Source organism: Scyliorhinus canicula, chromosome 16 (genome assembly GCF_902713615.1).
Source record: "Scyliorhinus canicula chromosome 16, sScyCan1.1, whole genome shotgun sequence".
In the NCBI taxonomy this organism is placed as follows: Eukaryota; Metazoa; Chordata; class Chondrichthyes; order Carcharhiniformes; family Scyliorhinidae; genus Scyliorhinus; species Scyliorhinus canicula.
This window is the reverse complement of record NC_052161.1, coordinates 114,912,372-114,932,602: the sequence shown is the minus strand read 5'-3', so window position 1 is coordinate 114,932,602 and position 20,231 is coordinate 114,912,372. Positions and strand designations below refer to the sequence as shown.

At 43.0% G+C, this 20,231-nt stretch overlaps 1 protein-coding gene across 13 annotated transcripts in view; it reads right to left on the bottom strand.

Annotated features, from left to right (window-relative positions):
• ccdc30 (coiled-coil domain containing 30) overlaps positions 1 to 20,231 on the bottom strand; it is a 200,159-nt gene that overhangs the window by 127,234 nt on the left and 52,694 nt on the right. For 11 of the 13 annotated variants that reach the window (XM_038773500.1, XM_038773501.1, XM_038773502.1 and 8 more), the window contains 3 exons: positions 16,393 to 16,476; positions 13,775 to 13,928; positions 7,907 to 7,978 (listed from right to left, as the gene is read on the bottom strand). In XM_038773500.1, the coding sequence (XP_038629428.1) occupies positions 7,907 to 7,978; positions 13,775 to 13,928; positions 16,393 to 16,476 (310 nt within the window). The remainder of the gene's footprint in view (positions 1 to 7,906; positions 7,979 to 13,774; positions 13,929 to 16,392; positions 16,477 to 20,231) is intronic. The other 2 variants (XM_038773504.1, XM_038773505.1) reach the window with 2 other exon arrangements.

The window sequence follows — 20,231 nt, the reverse complement described above, 5'->3', positions numbered from 1 at the left end:
GATGGATTGGAGTTTCCAACGGCGGGCCAGGTTAGGGGGCAAGGATTGGGGGCTCCGGTAGGTCTGCGGGAGCTGCTGGGATGTGTGAATTCAATGCAGTCAGGGAAGGCTTCGGGACCGGATGGATTCCCAGGCAAATTTTATGAACGTTTTGGTAAGCTGCTGGGTACGTTGATGGTACGGAGCTGTTGGGTACATTGATGATACAGATGTACAATGAGGCGCTGGAGAGGGGCTCGCTCCCCCTATGGTCTCACAGGCCTCCATCTTCCCACATGGTCCACAAGAGGATAGGGATCCTGAGCAATGCGGATCTTACCGTCTAAATTCCCTCCTGAATGTTGATGCAAAGCTTCTGGCCAAGATCTTGGCCACACGTATTGAAGGTTGTGTGCGGAAGTGGTTGGAGAGGATCAAACTGGCTTTGTAAAAGGCAGAGCGTTGGCATCTAATATTTGGAAGCTACTTGACGTTATCATGATGCCCGCTGGAGGAAATGATGTGGAGGTTGTGCTGTCATGGGATGCTGGGAAGTCATTTGACCGAGTAGAGGGGAGTGGGCGTACCTTTTTGACGGTTTGGGTTCGGGCAGAGATTGTGGGCTGGGTTAAATTATTATATACAGCTGCAAAGGCAAGCATCTCCATTAATGTGTTTAGTTCTGAGTACTTTACTCTGCAGTGTGGGACGAGGCAGGAGTGCCCGCTCTTGCCGTTACTAATCGCTCTTGCAATGGCTCTTCAGACGTCTGGGGAGTGGAGGGGTATTAAGCGGCGGTGGGGGTGGGGTGGGGGGGCATTGACTTTCCTTATATACAGATGACCTCCTACTGTATGTTCCCACCCCTTTGCATCTATTTACAAGATCCTTTTGTTGATTGTTGAGGGATGGGGCTTCATTATTTTGTTTTACAAAGAAATAACAATGTTTACCCTCGTTGAGGGTATTGCTGAAATATTTGTGTGTGTAGGCGGCTCCTGTTATATTGTATTGTTAGTGTTATATATATTAATATGTTATGCATTGTTTGTTGTTTAATGTTATGGATTGTTTCTGTTTTTGTATTCTCTATGTGCTTTGGATATGCCTTCAATAAATTATCTTTCCATAAAATAAAAAATGAGATGTTCTTTCAACATCTTGATCTCTTCCTATGGACATTTCACTGCCAGACGTACTGTCCGAACTGATACTATATTTCTGTGCTGTCTATCTTTGTACTTCATGTTCCAACTATGCGGGTATAACCTTCTGCCCTTTATTTTTTACATTCAACTAGTTTTTATATTTTCCAGTGCCCTTCTCTGCTCTACATAATTGCGTCCTTCCACTGAAGGCCCCTTCTGGCAAGTTTGTCACTTTAGTGCCAACCTTCGGCAATTGACATTTGAGACAAATGGCCTTATCTGTTTCATTAGAATTACTATGGGCTGGATTCTTCCACCCCGCCCGCCGCCAGGAACGTCACAGGTAAGCAGTGTACAATGGAGAACTCCATTGACCTCGTGTGTGATTCTCCGGCCGGAAACACATGCCCTATGTGTCTGTCTTCCTTCAGGCACCGTGTCAATTTCTGCAATCTGGTCCTCATAATTCTGTAACATGTGTATGAGAAGTACCTGGTTCCTCAGCACTTTCAAATCACAAATTTATAATCTGTACCCACAAATCATGGCGATTGTACCCGAACAGTCTGGTTTCCATGCTGCAAAATGATGCAACCATCTGTACCTACAACCTTTCCTGGAACTTTCCACTTGCTAAGTCTAACTCTTTTATAGTTTGTCATAAACATAAGAACATAAGAACTAGGAGCAGGAGTAGGCCATCTGGCCCCTCGAGCCTGCTCCGCCATTCAATGAGATCATGGCTGATCTTTTGTGGACTCAGCTCCACTTTCCGGCCCGAACACCATAACCCTTACTCCCTTTATTCTTCAAAAAACTTATCTATCTTTACCTTAAAAACATTTAATGAAGGAGCCTCAACTGCTTCACTGGGCAAGGAATTCCATAGATTCACAACCCTTTGGGTGAAGAAGTTCCTCCTAAACTCAGTCCTAAATCTACTTCCCCTTATTTTGAGGCTATGCCCTCTAGTTCTGCTTTCACGTGCCAGTGGAAACAACCTGCCCGCATCTATCCTGTCTATTCCCTTCATAATTTTAAATGTTTCGATAAGATCCCCCTCATCCTTCTAAATTCCAATGAGTACAGTCCCAGTCTACTCAACCTCTCCTCGTAATCCAACCCCTTCAGCTCTGGGATTAACCTCGTGAATCTCCTCTGCACACCCTCCAGTGCCAGTACGTCCTTTCTCAAGTAAGGAGACCAAAACTGAACACAATACTCCAGGTGTGGCCTCACTAACACCTTATACAATTGCAGCATAACCTCCCTAGACTTAAACTCCACCCCTCTAGCAATGAAGGACAAAATTCCATTTGCCTTCTTAATCACCTGTTGCACCTGTAAACCAACTTTCTGTGACTCATGCACTAGCACACCCAGGTCTCTCTGCACAGCAGCATGCTTTAATATTTTATTGTTTAAATAATAATCCCGTTTGCTGTTATTCCTACCAAAATGGATAACCTCACATTTGTCAACATTGTATTCCATTTGCCAGACCCTAGCCCATTCACTTAACCTATCCAAATCCCTCTGCAGACTTCCAGTATCCTTTTCGCTTTACCACTCATCTTAGTGTCATCTGCAAACTTGGACACATTGCCCTTGGTCCCCAACTCCAAATCATCTATGTAGATTGTGAACAATTGTGGGCCCAACACGGATCCCTGAGGGACACCACTATCTACTGATCGCCAACCAGAGAAGCACCCATTAATCCCCACTCTTTGCTTTCTATTAATTAACCAATCCTCTATCCATGCTACTACTTTACCCTTAATGCCATGCATCTTTACCTTATGCAGCAGCCTTTTGTGTGGCACCTTGTCAAAAGCTTTCTGGAAATCCAGATATACCACATCCATTGGCTCCCCGTTATCCACTGCACTGGTAATGTCCTCAAAAAAGTCCACTAAATTAGTTAGGCACGACCTGCCCTTTATGAACCCATGCTGCGTCTGCCCAATGGGACAATTTCTATCCAGATGCCTCGCTATTTCGTCCTTGATGATAGATTCCAGCATCTTCCCTACTACCGACGTTAAACTCACTGGCCTATAATTTCCTGCTCTCTGCCTACCTCCTTTTTTAAACAGTGGTGTCACGTTTGCTAATTTCCAATCCACCGGGACCACCCCAGAGTCTAGTGAATTCTGGTAAATCATCACTAGTGCATCTGCAATTTCCCTAGCCATCTCTTTTAGCACTCTGGGATGCATTCCATCAGGGCCAGGAGACTTGTCTACCTTTAGCCCCATTAGCTTGCCCATCACTACCTCCTTAGTGATAACAATCCTCTCAAGGTCATCACCTGTCATAACCTCATTTCTATCAGTCACTGGCATGTTATTTGTGTCTTCCACTGTGAAGACCGACCCAAAAAACCTGTTCAGTTCCTCAGCAATTTCCTCATCTCCCATTATTAAAACTCCCTTCTCATCCTCTAAAGAACCAATATTTACCTTAGCCACTCTTTTTTGCTTTATATATTTGTAAAAACTTTTGTTGTCTGCTTTTATATTCTGAGCAAGTTTACTCTCATACTCTATCTTACTCTTCTTTATAGCTTTTTTAGTAGCTTTCTGTTGCCCCTTAAATATTTCCCAGTCCTCTAGTCTCCCACCAACCTTTGCCACTTTGTATGCTCTTTCCTTCAATTTGATACTCTCCCTTATTTCCTTAGATATCCACGGTCGATTTTCCCTCTTTCTACCATCTTTCCTTTTTGTGGGTATAAACCTTTGCTGAGCACTGTGAAAAATCGCTTGGAAGGTTCTCCACTGTTCCTCAACTGTTCCACCATAAAGTCTTTGCTCCCAGTCTACCTTAGCTAGTTCTTCTCTCATCCCATTGTAATCTCCTTTGTTTAAACATAAAACACTAGTATTTGATTTTACTTTCTCACCCTCCATCTGTATTTTAAATTCCACCATATTGTGATCGCTCCTTCCGAGAGGATCCCTAACTATGAGATAATGAATCAATCCTGTCTCATTACACAGGACAAGATCTAGGACCGCTTGTTCCCTCGTAGGTTCCATTACATACTGTTCTAGGAAACTATCGCGGATACATTCTATAAACTCCTCCTCAAGGTTGCCTTGACCAACCTGGTTAAACCAATCGACATGTAGATTAAAATCCACCATGATAACTGCTGTACCATTTCTACATGCATCAGTTATCTCTTTGTTTATTGCCTGTCCCACCATAACGTTACTATTTGGTGGCCGATAGACTACTCCTATCAGTGACTTTTTCGCCTTACTATTCCTGATTTCCACCCAAATGGATTCAACCTTATCCTCCATAGCACCGATATCATCCCTAACTATTGCCCGGATGTCATCCTTAAATAACAGAGCTACACCACCTCCCTTACCATCCACTCTGTCCTTCCGAATAGTTTGATACCCTCGGATATTTAACTCCCAGTTGTGACCATCCTTTAACCATGTTTCGGTAATGGCCACTAAATCATAGTCATTCACGATGATTTGCGCCATCAACTCATTTACTTTATTCCGAATACTACGAGCACTTAAATACACTTATGTTGGTTTTTTTACCTCAGTTTTGAATCTTAACATCTCCAGTTTTACTCCTTTTAGTATTACTGGGTCTATTCACTGAGCTCCCCTCAGTCACTGTACCTTGTACTGTCGCCCTTTTTGATTTTTGACTATGTCTTCTCTGTCTTGCACTTTCCCCCTTACTTCCTTTTGCTTCTGTCGCTGTTTTACTACCTTCCAACTTCCTGCATCGGTTCCCATCCCCCTGCCACATTAGTTTAAACCCTCCCCAACAGCTGTTTAAAAATAGTTTCCGAAGGCCACACATTATGCCTCAAAGCTCTCCAAATTCTTTGAGTTTCTGCTTTAAGGAATGCTCTCCTGCCTGCGTGGAATACATTCAAATGATCTGAAAAGGTAGAGCTAATTCATAGTCCCCTCCCAAGCTAGTGGGTAATCATTCATTTTTCCCAAAAACCAACTGATATGGACTATAGCCCTCAATCACCCACCTTTAGTGAATTCTTTGCAATGGATAGCCCATGCTAAAGCCGAAGTTAATTTAGAATTTGGCCGATTTGCCAATTTAATGTATCACAGTATGATTTCTCACATGCACCCCACTACTAAATCAGCTTTCTGCAGCTGTATTCATGACTATTATGTTCAAGTTCTCACACAAACCCCAAAATTCATCGTTAGCAAATTGCCATTAACAGTGGCCCTAGTCCAGTCCCTATCCATTTTTCCATCATCTGTTCCACAATTATTTTATTTTCATTACTATATATAATCGTCGATTGACTAAATATAGTTACCAAATCTACAAAGTGTAAAACAAAATTGTTCTTTTCTTTATCCCACATCTTAAGATTCATAATCACAACTTCATTGAAACCACTCACTATGGACATACTCACTATGGGTCATGATGGCGTTCTTCTATATTTCTTATATATCTGTTCTTATCTGTTCTATAAATGTGGCATATTCTTTGTACAGTTAAGTACCTGTACACTGAGCAAAATTTTTAATCTTTGGGAAGATGGTTGGGAAAACGGTTGATGCAACCTTTTGTTTTCTAACTCCTGTTCTTTAATGCTCACAGACTTCCTCAATGTTTTTCAAGGAACATTAGAATTAATTAACAGTATACAATAGTGTCCAGACTGCGTAAATTATACATCCACAGTTTATCACGCCCAAATCTGAAACTCGTGGAATTTCCAAAATCCTTAACCGCGTACGGAGCTTTGTCACTTGAATCCAGGTAACATTTCAACAAGCCCATTCCACATACTGTAGATATACATTGACTGTCTAAAACACAATTGAAGAACTCTGTGACCAGCACTTTCATCACTGGGCTAAAACTTCACACTGATAAGACAAAGCCTTCTCTTTGGTCAATATCTCCCTCTTCTTCTTCAGTGTCTTCAGTTTCGTGTTTGGTTTCAAATGCCATATTATATCTCTTTGGACAATTTCTTGCATTTGCATTTTTAAAAAAAATATGTTTAAGAATTTTTTTTCAGAATAATCAGAACCCAAAACAATCAAACAGAAAAATACAATAGGAGAGAAAAAAAGGCAAAAAACTCAATATCTAATTAAATTAAATGCAAAACAAATTTAAACCCCTAACAACTGACGGTAATTCCTTAAAAAAGGAAATAAATGGTTGCCATCTTAAGGTCGAACCTCTCCACTGACTCCCTGATGGTGAACCTGACCTTGTCCAAATGCAGAAATGACCCAGCCACGCAGAGGCACTAGATGGAGTGGGAGACCCCACCAAAGCAAAATTTATCTTTGGGTGATCAACGAGGCAAAAGCGAGAAGATCTGCCTTCACCCCAGACTGTATCACCAGCGAATCTGACACCCCAAATATGGAGGGTTAGCTCTGAGATTATGGAAATACAGGGATTTGGAACTGGATGAATTTAAAAATCTGGGGGCCGGTTAGCTGAGTTGGCTGGAAGGCTGGTTCATGATGTGGAGCAATTGCAACAACTCGGGTTCAATTCTCGCACTAGCTGAGGTTATTAATGACCTTCACAACCTTGTCCCTCGCCTGAGGTGTGGTGACCCTCAGGTTAATTCACCACCAGTCAGCTCTCAAAGGGAAGTGCAGCCTATGGTCCTCTAGGACTGTGGCGACATTTACACTTTACAACTTTAAAAATACTGTGCATAGCCATAATTCCAAAGTGCTTGCAATCACAATCATCTTCTATTGACTCTTTGATAGCCTGTTCCCTCACATTCTGAAGCAGTTAAATCTAAACGCACTGGCTGAACCACAGCTGTGTCAAACAACTTACTGGGATGCATTTTATCTTCTATATTTTAGGAGTTGGCCAGCCTCAATTGTCCATTTCGGGAGAAACTCCAAGGTGCTTTACAAAGGCTTCATTAACCCCTGACTACACTATTAGAATGAGCTCCAGTAACCTAATGGGGAGGACAGGTGAAAGAACACCTTTAAACATGACTTGTGTGAAGTTAGAAGCATTGTGAGGCAAACTGAACTTTGACCTGGACCAGGCCAACATTGCATAAGTGATATCTTTATCCTGCAACCCACGGGAAGTGTAATAATTCTCGAAGGGCCCAGCCAGATCAACTTCAGAGGAAGAAAAAGATGCTGCTAGAACTCTAGCTTCTGAAGGCTTTGGCACTGCTCCAGTACCATGTAGCATTTAAGGTGCCAATGGCAAAGCCTTGGGGAAAGTGGCTACTTATGCCTTGTATTGAGCATATGTTATGAACATCTAATGTCAAATGATTGCAAAATTTAAGGAATAAGTTAACTATTGGGATAGGGATTCCATAAGCTTGAGGTAAAGACTGCAACTCCATCACATTGAAAACTACTAATAACCCAAGTCGGAAAAAGGAAGGCTATTAGCATCATATGTTTAGCCACCATCTTAGAAAAATGACACAAGTCTGACTTCTGACATCCAGTGAACAACTGAAGAATAATTATGCAGTAGGAAAATCAGTAGCATAAGAGAAGCCAGCAACAAAGATGTTTCAGTTTGCTGGAACAAAGCGAAGATTTAAGGTAGCAGGCAGTTTGCAATAAGGTCAGTGGGGGAGGGGGGAGGGATGGTCAGAAATTAACTTAAATGATTATATGCATGAGGTTAGCGTTGCATAAGAGATACCTGTTTAAGCCAGCGGGTACAAAAATTGCTTTAAAATGGATAATATCACCGTTAAAACCCCATAAGCAATAAATGGGAATTACACATACCACTGTCTACCAACTCAGACACCTCCTCCTTGAGTTTTTTGATATCCTGACAAGCAGTCTGAAGAGCTGTGTCTGAATGACAAAGAACAAAAAGCCAAAGGTTTTCAAGTAAACACACTGAAGGCAAGTTAAGTTGGTAAAATTTGGACAGGGAGGAAACCTGGAGATGGTTTGTCTCCTCCTCCTCCCCCCCCCCCCCCCCCCCCACATGACAATATTGATGCAAGATTCGAGGGTCACCTTTCAAAGCCTCATGCCAGTGCACACACTTGGGTGTGTGAGCCTCGACACCATTAGATAAATGAGACAAGCCCTGGAAACAGTTGTCAGGGTACATGTTGCACAATTAACCTGTGCTCAGGTTAAACTTTACAAGACAGGCAGCCGTCACTCGATTTGAATTATTTGTGCATGCAGGTCGTGCTAACTGCTATTGCTTGGCTCCATGCATATGGAAGTCCAAAATTATAGAAATCTAGCACCAGTTAAAGTTAGCCTGTACTTCTTAAAGGTGGCCTGTGTCTTTTAAAAGGGTAGGTGCTAGGAGGGGACACAAGTTCAAGGTGAGGGGCAGGAAGTTTAAGAGGGATTTGAGGAGAAGCTTTTTTTACCCAGAGGATGGTGACGGTCTGGAACGCAGTGCCTGGGAGGATGGTAGAGGCGGGTTTCCTCACATTGTTTATAAAGTACCCAAATGAACACTTGGCACATCATAACACTCAAAGCTATGAGCCAAGTGCTGGCAAATGGGATTAGGTAGACAGGTCAGGTGTTTTCATGCATCAGTGCAGACTCGATGGGTCAAAGGGCCGCTTCTGCACTATTATTCTGATTATTCTGTGGTTCTGTGAGGGTGTATTTTGGTTGTAGCAGCTGTTGGCAGTTGTGTAGGAAATGAATCTGACCTGGAAAACACTGAAGAATACGGGCAGCATGGTAGCACAATGGGTCGCACTGTTGCTTCACAGCTCCAAGATTCGATTCCCGCCTTGGGTCACTGTCTGTGGAGTCTACACATTCTCTCCGTGTGTGCGTGGGTTTCCTCCAGGTGCTCCTGTTTCCTCCCACATGTCCCGAAAGATGTACTCTTAGGTGAATTGGACATTCTGAATTCTCCCTCAGTGTACCTGAACAAGCCCCGGAATGTGGCGACTAGTGGATTTTCACAGTAACTTCATTGCAGTGTTAATGTAAGCCTACTTGCTATTGTTTAGAAGAGGTGGGACTTGTGAGGGAGGGAGGGAGGTGGTCATTGCACTATGTTTATATTTGTACTGTTTTATTACAAAATTATAAATGCCTTAATAAAATGTTTTTCAAAATAAAAATGTATGCTTACTTGTGACAATAAAGGTTATTAAATATTATTAAGAATGGCACAACATGGAGAGAGGAGGCGTCAACATTTTTCATGCTCCGCTGAAGATTTTGGTGGAGGAGGTGTAAAGTGAGAGAGATGTCCTGGATCCATCCGCGGGGGAGCAGAGGCTCTCCTAGCGCACGCTCAAGGAGCAGAGGGAGCAGGGCAGGCATGGAATTCAGTGCAAGGAGTCGAGCCTCGAGAACCAAGATACACCGCTGCAAGAAGTTCAATGACCTCACGAGTGGTCAAATTCAATAAATGCATCTTCAAATGCCATATCCTATCAACTGCGCCATTAGCCCCAGACACTGTTGAAATCACCACACCCTCACCAACCATAAATTTATAAATCAGGCCTCATACATAACACGCATGTTTCATGTCACCTTTACAGTATCGGACAGAGTTAGCGTGGATTTATGAAGGGGAAATAATGCTTGACAAATCTATGAAATTCTTTGAGGTTGGAACTAGTAGAGTTGACAAATCAGAGCCAGTGGATGTGGTACGTTTAGACTTTCAGAAGGCTTTGGACAAAGTCCCACCAAGAGATTAGCATATAAAATTAAAGCACACGGGATTGACGGAAGTGCATTGAGGTATATAGAAAACTGGTGGCAGACAGGAAACAAAGAGTAGAAATTAAAGGGTCTTTTTCAAATTGGCAGTCAGTGACTAGTGGGGGATCACAGGGATCGGTGCAAGAACCTCAGCTATTCACAATATATATATTAATGATTTAGATAAGGGAACAAACTGAAATGTCTCCAAATTAGCAGATGCCACCAAGTTGGGTGGGGGGGTGGGAAAGCTGTAAGGAGGATGCAAAGATTCTTCAATGTGATTTGAAGTTGAGTGACTGGGCGAATGAATGGCAGATACAGTATAATGTGAGGTTATCCACTTTAGTAGCAAAAATGAGATGGCAGACTATTAGCTGTTTTGCAATAAATTAGGAGGGGGGAATGTGCAACGAGACCTGGGTGTCCTCGTACACCAGTCATTGAAGGTGCACGCAAGTGCAGCAGGCGGTAAGGACCATGGTGGTTAGCATAAATGCTTCACAGCTCCAGGGTCCCAGGTTCGATTCCCGGCTGGGTCACTGTCTGTGTGGAGTCTGCACGTCCTCCCCCTGTGTGCGTGGGTTTTCTCCGGGTGCTCCGGTTTCCTCCCACAGTCCAAAGATGTGCGGGTTAGGTGGATTGGCCATGCTAAATTGCCCGTAGTGTCCTAATAAAAAAGTAAGGTTAAGGGGGGGGGGTTGTTGGGTTACGGGTATAGGGTGGATACGTGGGTTTGAGTAGGGTGATCATGGCTCGGCACAACATTGAGGGCCGAAGGGCCTGTTCTGTGCTGTACTGTTCTATGAAGGTAAATGATATGCTGGCCTTCATTGCGAGAGGATTTGAGAACAGGAGCTGAAATTAGACAGGGCCTTGATGAGGCCACACCTGGGATATTATGTGCAGTTTTGGTCTCCTTATCTGTGGAAGGATGATCTTGCTCGAGAGTGAGCGCAGCAAAGGTTTACCAGACTGATACCTAAGATGGCGGGACTGACGTATGAGGAGAGATTGAATCGGTGAGGATTGTATTCGCTGAAGTTCAGAAGAATGAGCGGGGATCTCTCATTCTAACAGGTCTGGACAGGAAGAATGCAGGAAGGATGTTCCCAGTAGTGGATGTGTCCAGAACCAGGGATCACTGACTGAGAATACGGGATGGCCCATTTAGGACTAAGATGAGCAGACATTTCTTTACCCAGAGAATGGTGAGACTGTGGAATTCGTTACCACAGGAAGTCCAAAACATTGTATGTTTTCAAGAAGGAGTTAGATATAGCACTTAGGGCGAAGGGGATCAAAGGATATGGGGGGAAAAGCGGGATCAGGCTATTGAATTGGATGATGAGCCATGATCATAATGAATGACAGATCAGGTTTGAAGAGTCGAATGCCTCCTCCTGCTCCTATTTTCTATGTTTCTCCACACAAAGCAATACTGCCAGCCTCACACCCAGATCTCTCAGATTGCACTTTTAGCCAGTCATTCAACCAAGACAGTCAGATCAGCCAAAGACACACACTGACACACTTCCCTCTCTCTTACATGAGAAAATGGTGTATAATTGAAGCAGCACAGTGGCACAGTAGTTAGCACTGCTGCCTCACAACATCAGGGACCGGGTTTCATTCTGGTCTTGAGTGACTGTGTGGAGTTTGCACTGCTGTCCCCCTTGCCTTCATATCAACCCTGAGTGAAACACTTGTCGCACCCACCCTTTCCTCAGCCTCATTTGATCTTTAACCCGGAGGTGAGTCTCCTGCATAAAAACCAGGTCTGCCTTCAAATTTTATAAATGAGCGAATACCTAAGACCTATTGACTGGGCCCATTCATTCCCCTTACATTCTATCAGACCAATATGGTCAGGGGGGCTCCAATGCCCCTTCCCCCCCGATTTCACCCATCTTGCCACCAACCCCATCAACCAACTACTCTATAAAGAAACCTTCCAAGTCAGCAACACACTTCTCCCCCATCCCCTCCCCCAACCCAAACAAAGAAAACTCCACAACCCCAGGTTTGTTGTCCCCACCTAAGCAAAGAACGTAGAAACCAACAAAACCCCCCCAGAAAAAGCAACCTTCCCTTCCCCGCTCCAAATAGCCAGCCGCAGCTCTCCCGTTTTCCCTCCCACCCCACGTCCGTTAACTAGCAGTCCATGGTCTCTTAAAAAGCTACCGCCTCCTCCAGTGTGTCGAAGTAGTGCTCTTATCTCCCTTATGTGACCCACAAGCGAGCAGGATATATCATCCCAAACCACACATTATAGAATCCCTACCATGCGGAAGGAGGCCATTTGGCCCATTCAATCTGCACCGGCCCTTGGAAAGAGCAGTCTACTTAGGCCTACGCCTCCACCCTATCCCCATAACCCAGTTTCCCCACCTAACCTTTTCGACACTAAGGGGGAATTTAGCATGGCCATTCCACCTAACCTGCACATCTTTAGACTCTGGGAGGAAACCAGAGCACCCAGAGGAAACCCATGCAGACACAGGGAGAAAGTGCAAACTCCAAGCAGTAGTTAAGGAATGGGTTAAGAAACATTCCAAATAGATGTCTTATTTATGTTAAGTATCCAATAATTGACACCGATAGAATCCTTGGATATATCCCGATATATCCCATCAGGCCCGAGGGACTTGTCTATTCTCAAGTTTTTCAAAATGCCCAACACAGCTTCCTTCCTAACAAGTATCTCCTCAAGCTTACCAGTTTCACACTGTCCTCTCCAACAATATAGCCCCTTTCATTTGTAAATACTGAAGAAAAGTACTCGTTCAAGACCTCTCCTATCTCTTCAGACTCAATACAGACTCTCCTGCTACTGTCCTTGATCGGACCTACCCTCGCTCGAGTCATTCTCATATTTCTCACATATGTGTAAAAGGCCTTGTGGTTTTCCTTGATCCTACCAGCCAAAGATTTTTCATGCCCCCTCTTAACTCTCCTAATCCCTTTCTTCAGTTCCCTCCTGGCTATCTTGTATCCCTCCAGGGCCCTGTCTGAACCTTGTTTCCTCAGCCTTACATAAATCTCCTTTTTCCTCTTAACAAGACATTCAACCTCTCTTGTCAACCATGGTTCCCTCACTCAACCATCTCTTCCCTGCCTGATAGGGGCATACATATCAAGGAAACGTAGTACCTGTTCCTTGAACAAGTTCCACATTTCACTTGTGTCCTTCCCTGACAGCCTATGTTCCCAACGTATGCACTTCAATTCTTGTCTGACAGCATTGTATTTACCCTTCCCCCAATTGTAAACCTTGCCCTGTTGCACGCACCTATCCCTCTCCATTACTAAAGTGAAAGTCACAGAATTGTGGTCACTATCTCCAAAATGCTCCCCCACTATCTTTGGAATATCAAAATAAATTTTTTCTTTCAGAAGTTTCTGACTAACTAGCTCCTTTTTAAAAAGATTTCCAAGTTGACTCTGATTTATATAACCCCCTTTTTATACTGCAGCTCAGGAAAATAAAAGTAATTATCAATACTTTCTAGATTCATATTTAAAAAGAACTGTTGTCTTACACAAATTAAACCAATCACATAGCATTGTTTAGGTTTGACTTATTCTTCCATCCAGCCTGTAAGGGACAAAATGAATAAGTGCTTCAAAATAAGCTTGGTCCAGGAATTTGAACTGTGGTCAGTTTTTAACTCTTTGTGTAATATGTCTGTATTTAAAACAAGTAAGTCAAAACTTTTAAAGATTGTCACACGAACATTACCGAACAGAGGTAAAAGACCCATTGGTATTGACTACTGGTGGTAGAGAAATGTTTTGGTATAAGATTTTATTAGAAACGTTTGTTGTGATCATGGACAAACTTTTCATTTCGCCAGTTGATTTATTGACTATTCGCTCCAATGCTGCGGCTGACAATAGTAAAACAGAAAGAGGCAAGAGAGCAGCAGCTTAAACCCAACTCACCATTGATACAATGAACTTTTCTCTCCACGTCCAGTTCATCTGTGAGTCGACGGATTTCCTCGTGTGCCATCTGTAATCGTCGTGCTGCTTCATCCAGGTCTCGCTCTGCTCGTTCCCGAAGATTCCTCTCTTTCTCCAGGTCCTCCTCATGCGTCTGTAGTGTCAACAAGAGCAAGATGTCAAAAATGAACTGCTGAAATGTACAAGGAGCCCATGGCTGCTGAGACGAGGGAATTGACACAGAGTGAAAGACAAGGTGCGGAGAAAACCTGAGAAACCTCACTGAGGACCAAATATCAGTAGCAGTCTGACACTAGAGTACTGAACATGCATTTTGCAGTTTGAACCTGTGTTATATACAAGCAGGTCAGTTACTATTAAATCTAATTTATTTTTTGTTCACAAACTTTATGCCCAAACTAAGGAATATTTGTCCTGGAATTCAAGCACATGCCTACTTTTGGAGCCTAATGTTTGCAGCCAAAGTTTCCAGGTCAGGTATAAAAGACAGATGCAGAGTAAAGCTTTTTCAGTCGAACCTAAACAAATCCCACTCCCGATCAGGATCGAATGATCCCTGCTGGGAATGTGGGCACTGGTGTGGATTGGCTTATACACTGATGCCATCTCCATGGTAAAATGCTCTCCACTACATGGTAAATGGTCATTTGGATGGGGGTACAGGTGACTACCTGGACACAGGAAGTTCCACTTCAGGTTGGTCAGGGGAGAAAATTGGGAGGGAAAAAAAACATGGAAGTAAATGCCACAGTCAGAAAGGTGGCATGGTGGTTAGCACTGCTGCCTCATGATACTGAAGGCTTGGGTTTGACCCCGGCCCTGGGTCACTGTCCGTGTGGAGTTTGCACATTCTCCTCATGTTTGCGTGGGTCTCACCCCACAACCCAAAGACTGACCACGCTAAATTGCCCTTAATTGGAAAAAACAGAATTGAGTACTTTAAATTTTTAGAAAAATAAATGCCAGAGACATTCTGTGCCATGAATTGGCAGAATCAGTATTGACATTATTGTGAGTTTTGAATCTCAATCATATCATAGGGTGATGGATAGTTTATTAAAAATGGGATTTTCTTTACCTTGCAAGTCAAAAATTCAGAAAAGCAACACAATGCATTCCTTTTTGCTTCTAGCCCCTTCCTTTGGTGGTAGTTCTCCATCAACTCAATTTAACCAGAGGAAGTATGAATGAAACAATTGTAGGAATTAAACCTTAGATACTTTTATTATTGTTCACGTTGCATGAAGTAATAGAATCAAGACATCAACTCCTTCCTCAATTATTCAGTACTGGTGTCAGACTGGCACTCTTGGTCTGTTAGAGCATGAGGTGGTAAGAGGGAGTTAAAAGGGAGCGAGGATGTAAGAGGGAGTTAAAAGGAAGAGAGTACTTCCATACATGCAGAATCTGGTCACTGCAAAAGACATGCCAGGAACCTGGTAAGTGATGTAAATACAACTGGAGTCCCAGAGTAGCCCAAGTCTCATACAGAGCAAGGCAGATCAAAGATCCACAGAGTCCTATAAAATAGCACTACTGCACAGGGCACACTTGCAATTTTTGTGCAGGCACCAACAAGATCACCAGAGGGCTGCGAACAATTGTTGCCCGTTGCACCATTTGATTTAATTCTTACAGAACACCAATCAAACCATTTTCCCATAACAGCATCAAACTGTTTCTTAAATTAGGCGAGTGTCCTAGATTCAAACACCTTTTCTAGCTATTCATTCCAGCAGTTATCTTCCGACAGTTTGCACCTATATAGAATTTCTCATGTCAAAAAAAAAACCCATGTGTGTCACAGTTGAAGAAAAGAAAAATTTAAGAAGGGTGACCACAAGCATGGTCAGAGATGGGTTTAAGAAAGGAGGCTATTAAAAGAGGAGGTTGTGGCACGGAGGTGAAAAGGGTTTGAAGGAGAAATTACAAAACAGGGCCTTTGCGGCTGGCAGTTGCTAACTGTGGGGTAAGGAAGAGGGATGCATTAGAACCTGGCATCAGAGAAGCAAAGAGGTTGTAGTAGGGGGTGGAGGTGTGGTGGTTGAGGTTCTGGGGAGAAGCGGCAATGTGGACTCGCTAGAGAAAGACATCAGTGCGGCGATTTGAATGGGGGCCAAAACTCAAGCTGTGTCAGGAAAAACAGGGTAATGAGTGGTTGGAATTGGTGTGGGATAGGTTATGGGCAGCAGAGTTATAGATTAGCTAATTTGAAGAGGGTGAAGGATGGAACGTCAGCACATGGAAAGACCTGGAAAATAAAAACTGCACTGGCACACAATTAACACAATATACGAACAGTCATTACTCTTTGCGAGAAATAGGTTAACACAGAATGGCTACCATGATTTCCTCCAGTTACTACACTTCAAAAATGGCAGCAAGATAAAGTACCAAATGACTGAAAATCACTCTGTTTTTTTCCTTCAGACAATGGCACTTACAAGGGTGGGGGCAGGGGAATGTTATTTGTGTAAATGAGAATATCTTAGCCTGCAGTGGCTGTAAGTGTGTCTTTTGCTGCCTTGCTCTGTGAAGACATAGCCAGTACATTCTAGGTACAGTCTGGCTATGGACGGAGAGTAAGTGAGACATACGGCTATGTCTTTGAAGACGCTGTGCGTCTGCTGACGGACCCCAAACAGCTTCTTCCATGGACTCGCAGGCTGAGATAAAGGGTCCTTTTGAAAGAATAAGGTAAAAAATTACAATTAAAAGTGAAAAATCAATGGAGAAAGTTAGAGATTGCAACTAATAATGATTAAACAACAGATACAATATTAAAGGTAAAAGTAAAGATACATTTTAAGAGTCAGTTAGCTCTTATGTAGTGAACTGTTATCTTCTACATGTCTTTTAAGTTGTGGGTGCACACGAACAAATTAATTTGGTGCGAGAATAGGCCATTCAGCTCCTCGAGCCTGCTCTGCCAGTGGATAAAATCATGGCTGATAAGATTGTAACCTGAAATCTACATTCCCACCTACCCTGGTAACATTGCATACCAAGAATCTGTCTAGTGCTATTGTAAAAATGCTCAAAGACTCTACTTCCATCACCTTTTGAGGAACTAAGTTCCAAACACTCGCCACCTTTGAAAAGAAAACGTTTCTCTTCCTCTTGGTCTTAAATGGGCAACCCCTAATTCTTAAACAGTGACCCTTAGATCTAGATTCTCCCACAAGAGGAAATATCCCCTCCACATCCAACCTGACAAGACCCATCAGGATCTGTTATGTTTCAAGTCACCACCTACTCTTCCAAACTCCAGTGAATACAAGCCTAGCTTGTCCAATCGTTCCTCATAAGACCACCTCCCTATTCCAGGTATTAGTACAGTAAGCCTTCTCTGAACTGATTCCAACTCATATACATCATCCTTAAATAAGGAGACCAATACAATGCATAGTACTTCGGATGTGGTCTCACCAATGCCCTGTATAACTGATACATAATCTCCTTACTTCTTTAATCAATTCCCCTCACAATAAGCAATATAATTCTATTAGATTTTTTAATTACTTGCTGTACCTGTATGCTGACCTTTTGAGATTCATGCACTAGGACACCAAGATCCCTCTGAAACTGTGTTCTGCAAAATCGCACCATTTAGATAATCGTCTTCCTTTTCATTCTTCGTGCCAAAATGGACAATTTCACATTTCCCACATTGTACTCCAATTTGCCAAATCTTTACCCACTCACTTAACCCATTGGGGCAGCATGGTAGCACAGCGGTTAGCACAGCTCCAGGGTCCCAGGTTCGATTCCCGGCTTGGGTCATTGTCTCTGCGGAGTTTGCACCTTCTCCTTCTGTTTGCGTGGGCTTCCTCCGGGTGCTCCGGTTTCCTCCCACAGTCCAAAGATGTGCAGGTTAGGTGGATTGGCCACGCTAAATTGCCCTTAAGTGTCCAAAAATGGTTAGGTGGGGTTACTGGCTTACAGGGATAGCATGGAGTTGTGGCAATAGGGTGGAGGTGTGAGCTTAGGTAGGGTGCTCTTTCCAAGGGCCAATGCAGACTCGATGGGCCGAGTGACCTCCTTCTGCACTGTAAATTCTATGATTCCATGATCTATAACCCTTTGTAGCCTTCTTTTGTCCTCTTTACAGCTTCCTTTCTACCTATCTTAGTACTGTCAGCAAATTTAGCAACCATACCTTATTTCCTTTCATCCAAATCATTTTTATAAATTGTAAAACGTTGAGGCCCAGCTGGATCGCTGTGACACAACACTCATTACATCTTGCCAATCAGAAAATGACCCATTTATGCCTACTATCGGTTTCCTGTTAGCTAGACAATTTTCTATCAACGCTAATATGTTACCCTGTACACCATGAGCTTTCATTTTCTGCAATGACCTTAGATGTGGCACTTTATCAAATGTCTTCTGGAAATCCAAGTAAGCAAATCTACCCGTTCCTCCTAAACCATATGTTATTTCCTCAAATAACTATAAATTGGTAAAATAAAATTATTCAAAATCACATTGACTCTGGATTTATCTATGTGCCCTGCCATAACATTTTTAATAATAGCTCCTCAAATTTTCCCTATGACAGGTAATTGGCCTCCAGTTTCCTGCTTTCTGTGTTCTTTCCCTTTTGACTAAAGGAGTTAGTTACAGTTGTTACTTTCCAATCCAATGGAACCTTTCTTGAATCTAGTGAATTTTGGGGGAAAAAAATTTTATATATAAAATTCAGAGTACCTAATTAATTTTTCTCCATTTAAGGGACAATTTAGCGTGGCTAATCCAACTACCCTGCACATCTTTGGGTTGTGGGGAGAATGTGCAAACTCCACACGGACAGTGACCCGGGGCCAGGGTTTGAACCTGGGTCCTCAGAACCGCAGTCCCAGTGCTAACCACTATGCCACATGCCATCCCTGGATTTTGGAAAATTTTAAGAACAATGCATCAACTATCTCATGAGCCACTCCTTTGCAGACTCTAGGATCAAGTCCATTAGGACCGGGGACTAGTCAGTCCGTAGTTCCAACAATTTGTCATGTGCCACTTCCCTGGTAACTGTCATTTTTCTCGAGCTCCTACCTTTCTTCAAATCACTGATTTACGGTTATTTCTGGGATGTTTCTTGTATCCTTCTTAGTGAAGGACAATGCAAAGTACCAGCTCAATTCAACTGCCATCACCTTATTTGCCATTATTAATTCCTCTGTGGCTGTAGCGCTAACAACATGACCCTAAACATTTCTCTACCACTCTCATTGGTACTTAGATTTCCACTTGCCGGCCATGGGATAATTGAAAGACAGACCCAGAGACCTACATGCATGCTGCCTCTTTTGCTCCTGGAGCAGCGTGGTCACTGCACGGTCTATGCATCAAAAGTCAACAATCGTTTAATATGTCGTAAAACTCATTTATTGAAACAATCTTCTGATTTTGCTGTGCAATGTCTGAATTTTAACTCCAGTCCCTCTCCTCAACACTGCTCATTTCATCCCCTGCTCGAAGAGTACATGAATCTCAGTCGCCCCTTGGGTGCTCAACTTATGAGTAAACCTAAACAACGAGGCTTAGACCTTATGCCTTCCCTCTCTCCTCCCTGCTGACGTCTTGGGCAGATGGAGGTAGAAAGCAACATGGGGATGCCCTTATCTACACTTTGTTTTCTGGTACCTGGTGTGTTCACCTACATTGTAAATGCATGCGATTGAAGGAAACATGGCACCATATTTCCCATTATCTGCAATCTGCAAACACCGGACACAGAATCTGTCAACCAGGCCCCAGTGTCTAACATTCAGCAATCAGCAGTGGAGGCCCCAAAACAAAACTGGAAGAGAGTCTGTGGAAGTGCTCTCAGTGATGTTCAACATTTTTGAGAAGATTTTTTTTTTTCCATTTACTGGTCAAGTCCTTTTCCTGCTGTCATGGCAAGTTAGACCTTTCCAGACTCAGAAATATAACTAGAGTCAGGGTATATCTTAGAAAGTTATGCCACACAGGAGGAAATGCACCAATTAAGATGGCAACAGATTAAAATCCTATATCTGAGAGGACATCAGCTGACACACACACACACATACACACACAGACACAACAACATATTTTAAGACTAATATTGGAAAAGTGCCTCTACAGCAACAGTGTGAAGATTTTCCATCGGCTACACTAACCATAACAGTCACACATTAGCAAGATTAGCAAATTAGTGTCAACTAATGGTAAATTTCTGTCCCTTGATCACTAGTCAGCTGATGGACAGGAATTTAGTGAGTAGCAGCAGTGGCGGAGACAGTGAATTAGGGGGAATTTTTATTCTGCGGGTCAATCCACCAGGAGGCTTGAAATTGGATTGTTATAGCCAGAAGAACAAGTGAGTAGATTTATCATCCCTTCAATTTGGGCTGGATTAGAACCTATGCCTTCAAAGTCAAAGAACAGTCAGTGCCCAATGCACTAC